General features: G+C 45.4%; 1 protein-coding gene across 1 annotated transcript; it reads left to right on the top strand.

Moving 5' to 3' along the window:
• The first annotated feature begins 204 nt into the window (after positions 1 to 204).
• On the top strand, positions 205 to 9,928 carry ciao2a (cytosolic iron-sulfur assembly component 2A). The gene is made up of 5 exons (XM_031733270.2): positions 205 to 499; positions 1,986 to 2,150; positions 4,228 to 4,277; positions 8,225 to 8,270; positions 9,210 to 9,928. The coding sequence occupies exons 1-5, from the start codon at positions 376 to 378 to the stop codon at positions 9,308 to 9,310; spliced, it is 486 nt and encodes a 161-aa protein (XP_031589130.1). The 5' UTR covers positions 205 to 375; the 3' UTR covers positions 9,311 to 9,928.
• Positions 9,929 to 19,036: the final 9,108 nt, after the last annotated feature.

Consider the following 19,036-nt stretch of genomic DNA (forward strand, 5'->3'; position numbering starts at 1 on the left):
AAGAATAAATCTGCTGTCGAGGCTCTTTGGATACTTCCTCTTCTCATGTAAACAGCTGCTCGGTTTCAGGTGTCACGTGTGCTGCCTCTACTGTCAGCTGACCTCCGCGGAAACTCATGCGCAATAACGTCATCGTGGATCGATTGCTTTTCCCTGGACCCAGCTCTAGAAAGCGACACGCTAATTGGCTGAGACTAATACCGCCGATCTGTATACAGTTTAGCAGTTAGCGCTCATGCTAACTGTAGCTGGTTGGTTCCATTATCGCAGATAGAGATCTGCTGAAGGCGCGCTGCTGTACGCTAACGGCTGTCTCTTAGCTTTCCTGCCAAAGTCACCGCGAAAGGTTGCGTTTATTATGGCGTTTTCTAAAACATGGAAGCAGTGTTGAGCCTCGTGTCGTTAACTGTCACGAAGGTTTTACAGTTCTCCGGACTGACGGACAGCTGGAATGCCCTGAGGACCAAAAAGATGGAAGAGAAAGCGTTAGAAGTGTACGGTACGTTCAGCCGGTAATGGAGGCTCTGGTCTCATAAACACGGCTCTACTGCACTGTCAGCTAACCTGTATACGTACTGTAAGTCTGTAAATCACGGCCAAGATACTGAAAATAAATACCAACGACTGTAAATAATTATTAAATACATACAGTCAGTGATGCTTACCGACACACTGTAAGAAGAATATCCGAGTAAGAGTTTTCTGTCAGTTTTGCTCGCAGATGATTAAATGACGTGCCGAAGTGTCGAGTGTGTAATAAGCTTCAGCAGATGTTATAGATTAGTAGTAAAAACGTAAACTATTGAAGATTAAGTTAAATGTGAGATTATTGAACTGGAGTTTGGTGCGACGAAAGAAAAGATTTGGCTGGTTAAACATGTGGAAAAGGGTAGAGAATTAAAACTTACCCTCAACATTTGACCTATTTTTAACTGTCCTCCTCAGTAAAACTACATGAAGTTTCCATCCAGCCGTCCTGGCCTTGAACCTCACAGTGATTCTGGGCATTCACTGATTTCTTTGAACGGTTCTTGTTCCAGGGTGGACTGCTTTAAAAAACAAGATCTGGGTGCTCAACTCTGAATTCATTTTGATTGGACACAAGTGTTTATACCGACATGTTTACCTACACGTGCTGAAAGCTTCTAATAAAAGATGTTGGAGGTTCTATAATGTCTTTAAACTTGGCCGAGGCCTGTTAACTTCTCATTAGTGATCATGGTTAATTACAACTGACAGATTCTCTCGGCAGCATAAAAAGGATTTGTTTGACAGCACTCACTGGATTGACCAATACTGGGAACAATGGGAAAGTCCAACCATCTCAGTGAAGATCTAAAAAGCAGAACTGTAGATTTACACAAGTTGAGAAGTCTCTCTGAGCCGTTTATGATGGATCACACAAGTACAAGTTACTCAGATCTGTCACCACTGAGGTCTGGGAGAAGACCCAGACTGTCCCCCTCAGCTTAAATGAGCAGCTGGCCGGGTGAAACGGGGACACAGTGGGGAGTTCCAACAGGACAATGATCCCAAACACACATCAGACCTGGTTTTGGATAAAGCAGGCTAACACTGGGCTTAGCATTGAGCCTTTCTAAACCCCCGAAAATTTGTGGACCAATTTAAATGAACTCGACTGATTCAGCAAAGGAGAGCGGTCAAATATCAGCCAGACATGCCAGACGCTTGTTGATGGATACAGAAACATGTGGTTGAGGTGCATCTTGCTAAGTGCAATTTAACCTGACATTCATGGGGGTGTATGTATGTATATATCTGAGCCTGAGAGCCTTTAGACTCACTTCCTTCACAGTGACCTTCCTACAGGTCAACTCTGCAGCAGGAAAAACTCTGAATTTCTTAGACTCTTCGTATCGTTCTCAGTTTGTTTCAGCTGATCCTCAAACACGAGGCTTTGCCTGTTTTCTCATTTTAATCTCGCTGTCACGTGACTCATGTTTTCTTTTTCTGGCCTCCATCAGATGTGATCAAATCGATCCGTGACCCAGAGAAGCCCAACACGCTGGAGGAGCTAGAGGTGGTGACGGAGAAGTGTGTGGAGGTGCAGGAGCTGGGAGAAGATGAGTACCTCATCATCATCAGGTTCTCCCCCACCGTCCCCCACTGCTCCCTGGCTACGCTGATCGGTGAGTCGATGATTGAACCAGGTCTGAGTTATTTCAGCTCCTGTTAGGAGGACAACTCCGAATATTCCCAACAATCTCTTTCTACGGTTTATGGGAAATCTTTGGAGATCAGCAGGAGACGCTTACAGGAGGAACCACATTTGAAAAACGAATTTTAGCTTCAACAAAAAGAAACCAGAGTGAAAAATCAACATGAGCCTAAAGACAAGGCTGAACACTTAAAAATGAAATCAAGTTAAAAACTATCAGGAAATAAAAAGTTTAAACAACCACCAGTCACACACCAGTCTGTCTCCACCCCAGAAGCTCCTGTTAGTTGGGATGCTGTGTGCAGTGTAAGTAACACTGCATCTACTGGAGCACAGAAAGATGTGTCGGTGTTTAAACTTAGAAAATGAACCATTTTAATAAAACGATGAGCTCATTTTGAGTCTGATGGCAGGAACGTGTTTCGTGTTTCTCACGGTGGCGTCCGCTCGTCGTTTACATCAGTGCATAAATGTCTGTGAGCCAAAGAGAGCCGCTGCTCGACGTAGTTTTGTGCAGATTGTGAACCTCTGCTCGTCTTTCCTTCTCACCTGCTGCCAGTGACCTGATTACCTCGGCCGAGGTCACCTGCTCTGTGTTTGGTGTCGTTCTGTCTGTGGACGCGTAGCTGGATAAACTGTCAGGGCTTCAGGTAGAGCAGGGTCAGGTTAGTTTCCATCATTCTTACAGGTGTGGTGTGTGTTTTCAGCATATAGAAAGTACTGTATACAGATTTAAAATGTGATGTCACCTTTGACCTCTGACCTTACGCTGCCTTTTTTCAAAGTGTGTTTTTATCGTTAACGAAAGCGTCGTCAGGTTAGTCAGAAATATACTGCAGTATAATATTAGTCCTGCTTACAGTTTGTGTAATCAGAGTAAACCTCTGTCACACTGCCCGTATCTGAGTTTTACTGCATCACAAACTTGTTAAAGTAGATTTAATAAGAGCAAAGAAAACCAATGAACATGTAGAAAACAGCATCGTGCCCTGACAGCGAGCTGCCCCGCTGCTTCTCCTTCTTACAAAATGTGCCTGTTTTCATGGAGAATAGTAGAAATCTCAGTTTAAACATTTGATGTGTTTTCGCTCTTCTGTTGGGAATAAAACATGAATATTTATGAGAGCTGCACATCACTGAATCCTTGTGGAACGGGGTCGCAACCACCTGATTTATTTTAATTAGAAGTTTGTTTCCCTTTTAATCACAGTCCAGTCTCTCCATCACCTCTGTAAGGCCGCCGTGCTGGCAGCCACAGCGCTCGTACTTATTATTCTGGACGTCCTCACAGCGTCGGCGCTGCAGTGACAGAGTCTGCCCGAGGACGCTCTTAATGTGATGAGCAGCAGGAAATAACCGACGCCTCGCTTTTAGCTCACAGCGATCTCTGGAAGCTGTGTGTGTGTGTGTGTGTGTGTGTGTGTGTGTGTGTGTGTGCGTGTGTGCATGCTTGTGTGTGTGTGTGTGTGTGTGTGCGTGTGTGTGTGTGTGAAAGCAAATAAAACTGTAACCAGACAGCGCTGCTGCATCATGGAGAGCCTTTTAACACAGCTGTGGGGGGTTAGCCCACAGCTGTGGCTCCATTTTGGGATGTTTTATCGGCCCGCTCCAGCTCCTTTTCCTATTTCTATCAAACTGTCGGAGCGACAGAGTGAATCTTTCTCAAAACAGACTATATAAAACCCGATATATGCTGTGGCGGCTGAAGACATCACTGGGAGCAATGATTAATTTAGCAACTAATGGGAGAAGTTGGTTTGTTTTGAATGGGAGTCTGCTCTCAAGATTCAAGGTTCAAAGTGTTTATTATCATGTGTCACAAGAGAAGTTTTTACTTGGCTTTGATTTCAAACTCCAAGTTTGGAGACTTTCTTTGGAAATGAGATGAAGCACGTGCTTCATCTTCTCATGTTTGATGTTCCTGTTTGCTGTCAGTGTTTGCTGTTTTCCTCATCAGTAAACTCTGACACACACCCGTCTAATCTGCTGCTAACGTTGCTCTTCGTCAGCAGTGATCAGTGTCTGATGGGCTTCTTCTGTGTCTGCAGGCCTGTGCTTACAAGTCAAGCTCCAGCGATGTTTGCCATTTAAACACAAGGTGAGTTTCAGCGTGACGTGAGTCGCTGCACCCAAACCACAGATGACACATTTTGACCCTGACCTCCTCTGGCATCAAGCCCCCATAGATCCTTTTTATCTTGATGTGGTGGTCAGGCCAGTGCAACGAATCTCTCCTGTTTGCTTTGGTCTCCAAGTCTTAGCACTTTGGGCCAAACAGGGTTCAGCCAGAGCTGCTGGAAAATCACCAGCTTTAGTTTGAATTCCAATTTTTGGCAAGCAAATGAACATTTAAAAAAACTTTATTAGGTATGACAGATGTACAGAGAAAATACACGAAGAAGGTTTGATGGGGTTTGATTTGAACCTTTGGGTTTAGCACTTAGCATCACCTTTTTCCCCGCCCACTTTCTACTCTTGGTCAGGGTTTAGGCGGAGCTCGTCACAGTCTAGATTAAAATGCGCACCAGCTTCTCAGTGATGCCACAACAAAGTGGTCAGCTGACCTCTGCCAAACGACACTTTTGCTTTCAGCCATTTTCTGACTTCAGTTGTAGAAAAATGGCATCAAGAGAGATTTGCCAAAACCTGCAGTTCCTCTAACATCCACTAGAGGCTCCAGCAGTGAGTCGGTCCCCATAAACTCCCAGGTTACAATAATATGTTTTGTGTCAGGTACATAAGCTCTCGATAGATAATTTCCCCTGAGGGGTGAATTTATTTATAACCTGTTTAAATTACATTAAAACATAAAGTCTGGATGGTTAGGGGCGTGGCCTATGCGACAGGTTTATGGTGACACAGGACAGCTTTGGCTATGTATAAAGCAACCAGTAGTTTCACCTGGTGCTGTGTTTGTGTGCACAGAAGTTTGAACTGCCCTCCAAACTCAGATGTGACAAAACAAATTGAACGTTCCCACAGAGAACAAAAGGAAGGAGTCGAAGCTTCCTGGACGGACACAGCTGTTCTCTCATTAACACATCAATAAGCGCCAGTCGGAGAAACGGAGGCAGGAATACCGCTGTGGACGAACTCTCCGCTGGCCTTGGCAGCCCGTTAGCGATTTATTCATGAGCTCGTTGGAGAGGTTTCAGCATCAGAGATCGAGGAGTTCTTGGACTGTTATCAGACAGACAGGAGAGGGTGCAGGCAGCTGGAGAGCTGCAAGCTTCATCATTAAAGCTGCTTTACAAACGAGACAAGTAGCCTCTTAATTAGAGGAGTGATTTTAATCAGCAGTGCTGGACAAAGCAGCTTCACACTGGCAGAAAAAGTTATCAGGGTAATGAAAAGTTTGTTTAATGGAGCCTGATTTCTGCAGGAAGCTCTCACTGACTGTTTGCATAGCAATTAATCCAAACCACATGGGAACATTAAAAATACACTGAGTGATTATTTCAGGTTATTTGGTACAAAAACTCTTATTTGTATTATTGGTGTTTAATCATCTCTTCCTGATTCTCCTAAAAAATAATCTCACATTCGGTTAAACTTATAATTAATAGGTAACACATGAAAAGTGCATAAACATGCTCATTTCTTCCTGATGTTGCCCTAATTACTTTTTACCTGCAGATTAGACGAGCCTGACGAGCGCTGGTTAAACAACAACAGCTGGTTATAAGCTAACGCTTTCCTGACTGTTCTTCTCATTAACAGTTTGATTTCATTCGCATCATGTGAGAGTTTATTCATTAAGTGTTCAAGTCCGAGGCTAGCAGTGCCCGACAGAGGCTAACAGAGGCCAGCAGTGCCCGACAGAGGCTAGCAGTGCCCGACAGAGGCTAACAGAGGCTAGCAGTGCCCGACAGAGGCTAGCAGTGCCCGACAGAGGCTAACAGAGGCCAGCAGTGCCCGACAGAGGCCAGCAGTGCCCGACAGAGGCCAGCAGTGCCCGACAGAGGCCAGCAGTGCCCGACAGAGGCTAACAGAGGCTAGCAGTGCCCGACAGAGGCTAGCAGTGCCCGACAGAGGCTAACAGAGGCTAGCAGTGCCCGACAGAGGCTAGCAGTGCCCGACAGAAGCTAACAGAGGCTAACAGAGCCCGACACAGGCTAACAGAGGCTAACAGAGGCTAGCAGTGCCCGACAGAGGCTAACAGAGGCTAGCAGTGCCCGACAGAGGCTAGCAGTGCCCGACAGAGGCTAGCAGTGCCCGACAGAGGCTAGCAGTGCCCGACAGAGGCTAACAGAGCCCGACATAGGCTAACAGAGGCTAACAGAGGCCAGCAGTGCCCGACAGAGGCTAGCAGTGCCCGACAGAGGCTAACAGAGGCTAGCAGTGCCCGACAGAGGCTAGCAGTGCCCGACAGAGGCTAACAGAGGCCAGCAGTGCCCGACAGAGGCCAGCAGTGCCCGACAGAGGCCAGCAGTGCCCGACAGAGGCTAGCAGTGCCCGACAGAGGCCAGCAGTGCCCGACAGAGGCTAATAGAGGCCAGCAGTGCCCGACAGAGGCTAACAGAGGCTAGCAGTGCCCGACAGAGGCTAGCAGTGCCCGACAGAGGCTAACAGAGGCCAGCAGTGCCCGACAGAGGCCAGCAGTGCCCGACAGAGGCTAGCAGTGCCCGACAGAGGCTAACAGAGGCCAGCAGTGCCCGACAGAGGCTAACAGAGCCCGACACAGGCTAACAGAGGCCAGCAGTGCCCGATAGAGGCTAGCAGTGCCCGATAGAGGCTAGCAGTGCCCGACAGAGGCTAACAGAGGCCAGCAGTGCCCGACAGAGGCCAGCAGTGCCCGACAGAGGCCAGCAGTGCCCGACAGAGGCTAGCAGTGCCCGACAGAGGCTAACAGAGGCTAGCAGTGCCCGACAGAGGCTAACAGAGGCTAACAGTGCCCGACAGAGGCTAACAGAGCCCGACACAGGCTAACAGAGGCTAACAGAGGCCAGCAGTGCCCGACAGAGGCTAGCAGTGCCCGACAGAGGCTAACAGAGGCTAGCAGTGCCCGATAGAGGCTAGCAGTGCCCGATAGAGGCTAGCAGTGCCCGACAGAGGCTAGCAGTGCCCGACAGAGGCTAACAGAGGCCAGCAGTGCCCGACAGAGGCCAGCAGTGCCCGACAGAGGCTAACAGAGGCCAGCAGTGCCCGACAGAGGCTAACAGAGGCTAGCAGTGCCCGACAGAGGCTAGCAGTGCCCGACAGAGGCTAACAGAGGCTAGCAGTGCCCGACAGAGGCTAGCAGTGCCCGACAGAGGCTAACAGAGGCTAACAGTGCCCGACAGAGGCTAACAGTGCCCGACAGAGGCTAACAGAGCCCGACACAGGCTAACAGAGGCTGACAGAGGCTAGCAGTGCTTGACAGAGGCTAGCAGTTTATGATTGTGTAAACTCCTTGCTTTTATGTTGCTTTTTACTCTACTGTGTACAGTGACCTTGAGTGGTTTGAAAGGCGCTTTCAAATAAAATGTATTATTATTATCATTATTATTATTATTATTATTATTATTAACAGAGGCTAGCAGTGCCTGACAGAGGCTAAAAGAGGTTTTAGATGTGTCCTTGATCCATCACAGCTGATTTAAATGGCTAAATGACCTCCTCAACATGTCTTGAAGTTCTCCAGAGGCCTGGTAATGAAGTCATTTGATTCAGGTGTGTTGACCCAGGGTGAGCTCTAAAACCTGCATGACACCGGCCCTGCACCAGATGTTCTCTTGGCCAAAGCTCGGTTAGTTTCCAGCCTTGTCTTCCTGCCACATGATAGCGTTTCTCCTATCACTGAAACCAGTCATCTGAGAGCAGTCTCAGTCATCGAGTGTTCACGCTTGAGTTTTAAATGATGAATGGCGTCTGTTGTTCTCTGAGCCGCAGGAATCCCGCTTTATTTCTGTCTCTCCGAGCTTCTAATCCTAAACCACCTTCCTCTGTGTTTCTCTCTTTTGCAGAGCCGAGCTTTCAAATCCTCTGTTAACTGAATAAAAGCTGGATAAATAACTCTGAAACAAGCAGCCCGTTAACACCGCTTCTTGTTCTTTGTTTTCTCAGCTGGAAATTTACATTTCGGAAGGAACACACTCTACTGAAGAAGATAGTAAGTCTGCCTCATTTATTTTTAAAAGGTATTTTCATGGATTGTGTGGAACACGCAGCTAGAAGTATTCAGCAAAGACAGCAGGGGTTCAGGAGGATCCACGAATGTTTGATGCAGCTTTTAGAAACCACAGATTGTCTTTTACCTGAAGGGATCTGCTGTTAGAAGCTAAGATGGCTCCTCTACTCACTCTCTGGGTGCGTTCATGGTATTTACATGTCTGACTTTGCTTCTAACCCTGTCCTACTGTTTTAGTCACGTGCTACCCCAGCTCTGCACAGGTTCCTATGGTTACTATTATTTTTACTGTCTTTAGGTTTAATTTACACAAAACTTAAGAATTACGGGATTAAAGTGCTCAACATGTAAAAGTATTAGCAGATTAGCAGATGGTGCAAGATAAAAAAATAATATCAAGAGATTATCTGTTCAGATAACTTACATGAACGACTTTTAAAAAATGGAGCAAACTAACAAAATACAACAAAAGGTTAGAGTGAAAACCTAAAAATCACCACAGAGTGATAAAGTACAAAGAGACAATGAAGAGGCCAAAACGCTGCACGAACATTACAGCACAAACATGAGCAAGTGGTTCACAGAGCACATGGTGTCATTAACCATTAAAATCCCAAATCTGAAACATCAGCACTGATCCAGCTGACACTGATACCTGATCCAGCTCGGAGTTACTCAGAAATGTGGTGAAATCTTTACAAAGACTCAGATAAACCTGAGCTGGGAGCAACAGCAGAGGTCCTAGAATGGAGCCCTGAGGAACACTAAGAGATGATATGTTGGCGCTAAGCCGCGCTCTCTGAGGTTATCTAAAAACCAGCTCAGCGACTTCCAAACGTTACAGGAGGGGGCAGCACATGGCCGCGTTTCTTGTGTGGTCCAGTTGTCAGAGCGTTTGTGTCGTCTCTGTTTTTGTCTCAGTTAACAAACAGATCAACGATAAAGAGCGAGTGGCGGCCGCCATGGAGAACCCCAACCTGAGAGAGATCGTGGAGCAGTGCGTCACCGAGCCGGACGACTGACTGCTTGGACCGTGTGTGTGTGTGTGTGTGTGTGTGTGTGTGTGTGTTTGTGTGTGTCCATAGTGCCTGAAAATTACACTCAGAGGACTGCTTAGCGCTCGCCTGAAGGTGGAGCCTCGTGTTGGCTCGCCGGACCGTGTTGGGGGGATTTGGGGGATTGTTTTGGAGGCTCCTCAGGGGGGAAGTCTGAGCCATAAAGAGCAGCGTCAGAGGCTGAACTCAAACAGCAGGTGTGTGTGTTGACTTTCTCATCATTCCCTGCTGGAGGGACTCTCCCTGAGCGGCGGCGTTTATCGCTGTCGTCTGCTAAGGGTGACGCGAGACGCTGCAGGCGGAAGTGGGCAGGGCAAAAAGAGACTGTCCTCCTTCCATGTCATCGTGCAGACTGGGTGGTTCTGTGGAGACTCTGTGAATCTGTGGCTTTACCTCCTTTTATATACAAGAAGAGAGAGAAGCACAGATGTTTCCAGCTTTTCTTGTAATGGTTGTTTTTTGGCGTCTGTCCTTTTCTAAATGCACTTATCGAGATTTATCTGAGGGGGTCGTTATTTTTAATGAGTAAGATGTAAAAATCTAATTTACTAAATAACCAGGTAATAAAATTAGATTAAAAGTGGACCTGTGTTCCTCGTTTTGTTCTTGTTTCCTGTCATAAATCTCCCGTTCCTTCATATTAACTTGATCAAAGTTTGTAATTATGAGCTCAGTGTATGTACCGTCATCCCTGTGAGCCGATAGGTCAGGCTGCAGACTCACTCATTTTTATCAGGTTTTTCTACTCCTGGAACTTTATGATGTCACAGAGAACGGTGGAACAGCCAGAACTGAAAGATCTCACATGTACACGAGTATTTTTAATAACAGGCAAGTTCATGTTGATAAACATCTCAGTCGTCAATATTCTCTCAAGTGCTGCCGAGAGCACGCCAAAGCAGCGGGTGTCGATATCATCCCAACCAATCAGTCAGTCAGATGGCCACAAACAAGAACGCGGCGCACAGGCTGATGTCCAAAACCAGAGATGAAGGTTCACTTTCAGCATTGCAAGACTAAATTTTATTTCCTTGTTTTGGAAAATCCTCACCGTCACAGGAGTTTCTCAAAGACCGCACAGAGGCATGAACTGCGTATCATGCAAAGCTGCTCTAGTAAAGCACAGAGCAGATGAATCGTTTCATTTACGACTGCAAAGCTACAGCTGAGAGCCGCCGTTACAGACAGGAAGTGCTGGAGAACAGTGAGGCTCTAAAGTCGGCTCGTAGGATCGATTCGACCAATGGCGACATCTGAGCCCGACTCCTGCTCCTGTGCTAAATGTCTCACCCTTAAACTTGGCACTGATCCAGCTGCTGTCTGGTACTGATGAGGCAACAGCTTTTTCTTTTTTACTGCGTTATAATAATAAAAGTAATTGTGCTGGAAAACCAACACTGGCAGCTAAAATCACTGAAAACGCTCCAGAAACTTCTCATAATTACCCTCAAACTGTAACTACAACTCTGACCACCAGGGGGTGACGTCGCCAGCAAACTGTTGCAATCTTTCCATCTTTTCCTTCAGTTTCCTCAACAGATTTGACCTCATCCCAGAAAAAAAGGGTGTTCTTAATAACCTGGTTAAATAAAGGTTACACTGACTCGCTGCACCAGTTTGTGGTACAAATGATGAAAGTACAGCCCAGCTGAAGTTCATCCTCAGACGAGTCCACATCCTGTCGAGGCTTCAATAAAACCAGATAAATGCACAACTCTTTGTTTCAAACTTGAATGACTCCCCTCAGGTGGACCTGCGTGTGAAAACTGTTTTTTTCCACTGCAATGATGTCGCATCAGCTGCTGGGGGCGCTGTTGGTCTTGGGTAAAGATCCTGAGAGGATGTTAAATGATAATTAAAGCTATGTTTTTTGAGGACCTCAGATCTGAATAATCAGGGCCGACTGGTCGACGTCAGAGTGAGCGTGTGGGTTTTCTAGTCTTCGGTTCGGCGGCATCCTCTCGCTGCTCGGGCTTGTTGTTTTGCTGCAGACGGCAGTTTCTGAGGTCTGCAGCTGAAGTGCTGAGAACAACAACACAGAGGAGGTTTTAGACCTCATCAAATCCCCTCACACCGACTCATCACGCTCACAGCCACCACACTGTTGTTACTGGGACTGAACACCGATTGCTGTTTTTCTCTTCCTCTCATGAATGGAAAGTTTAGACGATGAGGGGGGAATACAAAAGTCCAGAGGTGCAGGAAGAGCAGGGGAATAGTAAAAGGAGGAGATCACACTCAGAATAAGGCCTGAAATGTCATTTTTCTGCAGTCTGCTGCTGATGGACTTCTCAGACATCAATGATGCCTTTCGTTACCTAAAGCAATAAAGTCATCAGGATAGAGATGATGCTAAAAACGATGGTTAAAAATTCCTCTCTTTGCCCCAAAATCAGGTTTTTAAAGCTTCCCTCTGGTTAAGTTGTACTTGTATCTTCCATGTAGCAGAATGATCCCACAGATTGAATTCAGGAGTCTCTGAGTCCTCTGTCACTTTCCTAACAGTGTGTGCAGCTCTTGGCAAGCATGAAGGACTCACCATAATACAACCCCGGCTGCTCAGTGCTGATGCTTCCCAGTGTGCTCTCAGGGTTCAAATGGACATTTTATGATGAAAGCATTTTGAGAATCATCACATGAATGTTCAAATTTTCCCATGTGATGTGGTGACACTGCATGAAATACTTTAAAAACAACGCGTCGCTTGTCTTGAATGTCATATCTGCCTCATCAGGGGCATTTCCAGGTTTGTTGTGTTCCAGGACTGACATGGTGGAGTGGGCAGGAAATCCGAAGAGGGGGTTGGAATTAAATACATTTTTTTGCCTAAAATATATATTGTAAGGTAAAGACCCTCCAACAATACATGGAAAAAACAATCATATGACCCCCTAAGAGCAAGAACTTTGGCAACAGTGGAGAGGAAGAACTCCCTTTTAACAGGAAGAAACCTCCGGCAGAAGCAGCAGAATCCACATTTATGAGATTTACAAAACCATCACAAAAATACAAAAAGTTTCTATATTTTTAAAATTGTGAATCTAATTTAGTTGCATTTTTATAGTATTTATAAAACATAAAAAGTACATACAAAAATATTCGGATATTTTTAGAAACTATATTTTAAAATAGTTATGTTTAACAATAGCTACTGATTTTAAATGATGATGAAATTTAAAATGTTCAAAATTGTTAAATTTGTGGATATCTTCATTGATGTTATCTTATTATTACTTTTCAGCAAGTTTATCAATTTCTTTGTAGAATAATTTTTTTCAAGATATAGAACTCATACGAGTGAAATTACTCAGTTTATATCTTTTGAAAATATTTTATTATTTGCAGTTATTATTACTACTCCTGTATCATTGTTTTATTTTATTTTTTTTACAATGAAAACACATCCAATAATAACTGATCTTTGCGCGATTACAGAACTCAGACGTCTTTTTGTGCAATCTTCACTCAGTGCATCAGATGTTAGATTTTTAGTTACAGCATTAAACGAAACTTTAACATTTTTTCTTTTTAAATGAACATCACGTGTGTGAAATTATGTTACATTTATAAATGTATTTTTTTGTGGTAGTTTTCAGTTCATGTTTATTCACAGTTTTTCTTATTTTGTATGACATTATTTAAAATTCCAGGAAAATTCTGTAAAATTACAAATCTTCTTCTCCCCACTGAGTCAAACAGTTCAGTCAGTCGCGTCTGTGAAGACCAGCTGACTGCTCCTGCGTCCCTGATGATCACGGTCGGGTCCATCGGGACAAAGGCATTATTCACATTAACAAACACCGTTTTCTCGGGTTTGTTTCCACAATAATAACAAAAAACATATAAGATTCAAAGTTCTTGAGATCTTTTCGGGGATTTAGATCAATTAAAAATTTTAGATTTTGTCTCAGCCTGAGGCGATTTTCTGTTTGTCCCACGAGGTTTAACACCAAGGTGTCCACTGAGTGTCCATTAAAAAACACACCATCATCGTAAAGGTGGTGAAACTGTCCCCGGTGGGCGCAGACAGACACCATCACGTGGCAGGCAGAACACGCTGAAACAGACCACAGTGAGCCAAGGCTGAGTGGATCCATCCACGACACCAGGTTAGTCATTAATCTGCTTCTGTCTGGATTACTGCTCATCCTCAGCTTAATGCCCACGCTGACACCTCACTCAGCCCGAGAGGGATTCTCGGAGGGGCCGAGAGTGACGTTGAGGGTTTTTGTGTGTTAAAAAAATGAAAAATGAGGCAAAGAGAAGAAAGCTCCCGATTCAAACCCCCGGCTGGTGTCTGCCGCCTGCCTCAAGGCTCCAGCGCTCCTCCGTCAGCGATCAAACACTGGCACATCCGCGGGTCGAGGGTGGCACAGGCGCTCAGCGAGCAGCGCTGCCTCTGCTGTGCTGAATCATCGGCTCGTCTGACAGCGGAGGCTGAGAGTGCCGCAGGGACGCCTTTGATAACAGGGGAAGGGGAAGAGGTGATTTGCATTCAGTGTCAAAACATAATTTCCAGGACTCCAGCACTGAAACGGGCTGCGAGGAGGAGAGAGCTCAAACACTGCTGCTGCGGCCTGATGGGAAGCAAACTGGGATTTTAATTTCATGCTACACATCCTGGACCCAGCTCTCAGAACAGAAGCGTAATGATTTTGTGCATTCCTGCAACACTTCTGATTCTGATCAGATGGTTCGCAGCGGACACGTTTTACATAACCGGATTATGTAAATGTCAAAAGAAAACATGTTGAATAAATACTCGCGATTCTTCCTAATATCCAAGATGACTTCAGGGTAAGTGAGCGTGATATTATTCACTTTGTGAACTCTGCGTTTTCTGTCTTCCATCGCTCTTTGAATTTACAGCATCTTTATGTGAGGAATCATCCCACACGGTCCCCAAACACCTCTCAGCCCGAGCATCCCAATGCTGAGCAGAAAAGCCGCTGTTGAGGAGAAAGACGCATACTTCACCACAAACTAGTTTCCACGTTAAGCGTGGAGGGAAAACACGCAAATGCTGGACGCTCAGAGAAAGAGCAAAAACAACAAGGAAAGGTCCGTGAAGAACACGAGGGATGTTGGAAGGCCTGAAAACCGAGCTAGATCTGAACAAGAGAAAGAGAAGAGCAAACCCTCACAGCCACTTTGTTAGGTACAGCTGCTTGTTACAGCAAGTATCTAATAAGCCAATCACGTGGCAGCATTTAGGCACGCAGACGTGGTGAAGATGACCCGGAGTTCAAGCTGAGCAGCAGATATCAGTGACTTTGAATGATGCGTGGTTGTTGGTCGGAGTATTTCACAAGAGTCGGGCCGATTGGAACGAGCAGAGCTTCACCTGAGCGCGTGCAGAGCTTCACCACGTGTGACGCCCGCTTTGACCGCCTGGCTGCTGATTTCTGCACGTGCAGGTTTGTGGCAGTGGATACCTGCGCGTGTGGAACTGCTCGTGAATATATTCGGTTTTGCGCGGTATTTAAACAAAACTCTGACTCCATAGTTTCGTCTCTCAGATCGCGTGGACCACATGCATCTTAGCACTGCTAAATCTCAGATCTGCATCAAACTTTCATGGTCCACATTTTTTGATGTGTGTGTGAGCGGACCGCTCTGATATTTAGCTTCATATATCCACCATGTATCTCCATCCATGTTCATATTTCAGTGTGAAAGTGGGTCGATGGGCCTTTTAAAAAATAAAAAGCTCAAACTTCACAGCACTCATTATATATGCTCAAACTCTGGACCATAACATTTTTAGTTAAAGCAGAAAATGTGATGATATGGGAGGAAATTACCCCTGTAGTGAAAGCTGTATTAATATTGCAGTTTAGTATTATTTTCTGATATTGTCGATGGGGGAAGAGAAGAGCAGGGAGAGCTGCTGTGTGGTCTGAAGATGCTTGTCCTGATGTAGAGGACCAGGACACGTCCTGACCAGCTAAAGCTGTCTCAGTACCCACAGGATGGGGATGTATGGAAAACAAGAGCCTTCGCTGCTTTGTCTGTATCAACACATTTGTGAATTTTGGAGTCAAAAATTGTGGAGGCACTGAGCTTGTTTAAAAAAACATGAAAGGACACCGTCACACGGGGACGGTGTAGTTTGGAACTGCTATAAAGCAAAGCTATTCCAAGGCAGTGTTTCCCAGCTCCCGCAGATAGGAACAGCTAGCTCCGCTAAAACAGATGAAAGGAGTACCTGCAGCATGCTGAGGCAGTGACCTGCATGTAAGCAAACAGTGCCATTTTTAGTTCATGAAGAACTCTCAGAAAGTCACAATAAAAGCTGTCTCCATAACTTTGTTGGAGCCGTCTGATCCTGTCTCAGACGGGCGTACACCTCCATCAAACAGCGCATAGCTCCGTCACAACGACATGACAAAGTGCTGTCCATTAGGAGAGAGATGAGGGCTCCACTGTGGCTGATGAGGCCACCTCCAGGAGAAGCAGAGAAAGTGGTGCTGATGTTGTAAGACAGAAGTCTGCACCTCTGCTTCAGGAAAACAGGAGAAAATCCGACTAAAGAAACGGAAACAACTGTGTCAAACGACGCCGTGTCGAGGGGCTGTGTCCCGGCATGTTTCAGGTTGTGATTCTTTTGTAGTTCTTTGTGTTTGGAATGTTTAGTTTCTGTTAGTTAGTATTAGTTACTCTTTGCTTTGATTGGATGCCGTCTCAGCTCGGTGTCTCGTCTCCGCCGTCTGTCATGTGTGTCCATGTACGCCCATCATGTCTCGTTCCTTCTTCCCTTTCTCTCTCGTTCTCCTCCCTCTTTCTGTCTTTCGTACCAAGCTTGTGTGTCCCGGTTTACGTCTCCCTGTGTTTCCTGTTTTATTTTGAAAGTCTTGTGTTTCCATGTTCAGTGTGTTTAATTTTGCTTCCCTGTGGCGTCATGTTCATTTGTGTCAGCTGTGTTTCCACTTCCCTCATTATTGTGTAGTTAAGCCCTCTGTCTTCCTGTGTTCAGCGTCAGGTCATCAGTTTGTGTGGCTTCATGTCATGTTTTCAAGTTTTGTTTTTTCCAGGTTCATGTTTATGTTTTTTCATGTCTTGATTTAGCTTCATCAGCTCAGATCGTATTTTAGTTTTCGCCATTGTTTCTCGTTCCTATGTTTTTCTAACAGCCATAATAAAGCCTTGCTTTTTGTCAATCTTCCGTTCTGTCTCTCATGTTGTTTGTATTTGGGTCCGCTCCACAAACACCCGGCATCCCGGCCGTGACACACAGCTTCCCACAGTGTTTCTGTTTTCATTTCAATTCAATTCAATTTTATTTATATAGCGCCAAATCACAACAACAGCCGCCTCAAGGTGCTTTATATTATAAGGTAGCTCGTAAAATAATACATACAGAGAAAACCCAACAATCATATGACCCCCTATGAGCAAGCACTTTGGCGACAGTGGGAAGGAAAAACTCCCTTTTAACAGGAAGAAACCTCCGGCAGAACCAGGCTCAGGGAGGGGCGGGGCCATCTGCTGTGATTGGTTGGGGTGAGAGAAGGAAGACAGGATAAAGACATGCTGTGGAAGAGAGACAGAGATTAATAACAGATATGATTCGATGCAGAGAGGTCTATTAACACATAGTGAGTGAGAAAGGTGACTGGAAAGGAAAACTCAATGCATCATGGGAATCCCGGCAGCCTACGTCTATTGCAGCATAACTAAGGGAGGATTCAGGGTCACCTGGTCCAGCCCTAACTATATGCTTTAGCAAAAGGAAAGTTTTAAGCCTAATCTTGAAAGTAGAGATAGTGTCTGTCTCCTGAATCCAAACTGGAAGCTGGTTCCACAGAAGAGGGGCCTGAAAACTGAAGGCTCTGCCTCCCATTCTACTTTTAAATACTCTAGGAACAACAAGTAGGCCTGCAGTGTGAGAGCGAAGTGCTCTAATAGGGTGATATGGTACTACAAGGTCATTAAGATAAGATGGGGCCTGATTATTTAAGACCTTGTATGTGAGGAGCAGGATTTTGAATTCAATTCTGGATTTAACAGGAAGCCAATGAAGGGAAGGCAAAACAGGAGAAATCTGCTCTCTCTTTCTAGTCCCTGTCAGGACTCTTGCTGCAGCATTTTGGATCAGCTGAAGGCTTTTCAGTGAGTTTTTAGGACATCCTGATAATAAAGAATTACAGTCGTCCAGCCTGGAAGTAATAAATGCATGAACTAGTTTTTCAGCATCACTCTGAGACAGGATATTTCTCATTTTAGAGATGTTGCACAAATGGAAGAAAGCAGTCTTACATATTTGTTTAATATGTGCGTTGAAGGACATGTCCTGGTCAAAAATGACTCCAAGGTTCCTCACAGCATTACTGGAGGCCAAGGTAATGCCATCCAGAGTAAGAATCTGCTTAGATACCATATTTGTTTGAGTGACAAGGGTTAAAACATAACCAAGGATCCAGCTGAAATAACTGCTCTGAATATTATGTCCCCTGAGATGCTCACTGTGGATCAGTTCAAAGAAAAACGATTACCCCGAGTTCCTCTCGAACGACCACGCTGCTCGCCCCGTCTCTGAGGGACACTCTTTGAATGATGTCACAGATGATGTGTTCTAGTCAGTATGTGTATTTGTTCTCTTTTGACAGCCGGATGTTTGACTGCGTCACAGTCACTGATCGTCGTTGCACAGGCTGACATGGTAATAAATAAAGAAGGCTGTATTTTGCACTCTCACATCGGTGCTTTTGGGCTCTGTTTATGAACTTGAGCGACCGCAAAGTTAAGCAGACAAACTGAATATGAAGTAGGATGAAAGTGCAGAGAGGAAAGGCAATTGTGCCACTGGATATCTGGGCCTCTGCTTTGATTCTGACCCTTCCTTTGAAGCCGTGCCAGTGGCGTGGCTCACAGGGACGGCGATGTCTGCCCGTCCGTCGGACCGCCGCTTTGATCCAGACCGAAATATCTCAAAATGTATTTGAAGTTATAAACAGTGCAGTTTCTAGCGCACATTACAGCAGCGCTCCCCTCACTGAGACACTTACACAAACACGACTACACGCACTTATCCTCCGCTCACTTAAACACAAGTTGTTTAAAAATGTTTACGTTGTAGGTTTTAGGAAGTGGGACGCCCCGCCGCTGGTCCTCCTCACAGATGTCCAGGGGATTGAAACGCGTGACGTCAGGTGGGTAAACCTGCTGCATGACCGTGAACAGCTGCTGGAGATGAGCGTGTTCACGTATGTGTGCTGTGATGCTGCGGTGCGAGCACGTGGAAACCATTAGGAACCTCTGGAGGATCTAAATGGAGTTTCTGCACTGGCTGCAGTGATGCTTTCTGAAAGTTCTCTGGGGACCAATCAGAGAGGCCTGAATATCTCTGAAGGGTCCAATTATTTATGAGTTTGTTTGCTTAGTTTATGTGAAGCCCTCAGAGTGTCCATGACCTCATATGCAGAGCATTAAATAACATTAGTGAGACTTAACAGCAGCTAGAAACAGATATCGCATTTCTCAAATACTGGCTCCCTGTTAAACCCAGAATTTAATTTAAAACCGTTCTCCTCACATATAAAGTCCTGCATAATCAGGCCCCATCATATCCCAGTAGTTCCATATTATGCTAATAGAGCACTTCTCTGTCAGACGGCAGAGCCCTCGCTCTCTCCGTGCTGTCTGGAACACAGCATCTCCATCCTGTGTCTGATTTTGTTGCTTCTTCATGTG

Source organism: Oreochromis aureus, linkage group 7 (genome assembly GCF_013358895.1).
Source record: "Oreochromis aureus strain Israel breed Guangdong linkage group 7, ZZ_aureus, whole genome shotgun sequence".
Taxonomy (NCBI): domain Eukaryota; kingdom Metazoa; phylum Chordata; class Actinopteri; order Cichliformes; family Cichlidae; genus Oreochromis; species Oreochromis aureus.

Bases quoted from the DNA above. Each gene is read 5' to 3' on its own strand.
- ciao2a (XM_031733270.2), top strand. From the start codon at position 376: ATGGAAGCAGTGTTGAGCCTCGTGTCGTTAACTGTCACGAAGGTTTTA. The intron at 4,278-8,224 runs GTGAGTTTCAGC...TTGTTTTCTCAG, and splicing joins GTTTGCCATTTAAACACAAG to CTGGAAATTTACATTTCGGA. The intron at 8,271-9,209 runs GTAAGTCTGCCT...TTTTTGTCTCAG, and splicing joins ACACTCTACTGAAGAAGATA to TTAACAAACAGATCAACGAT.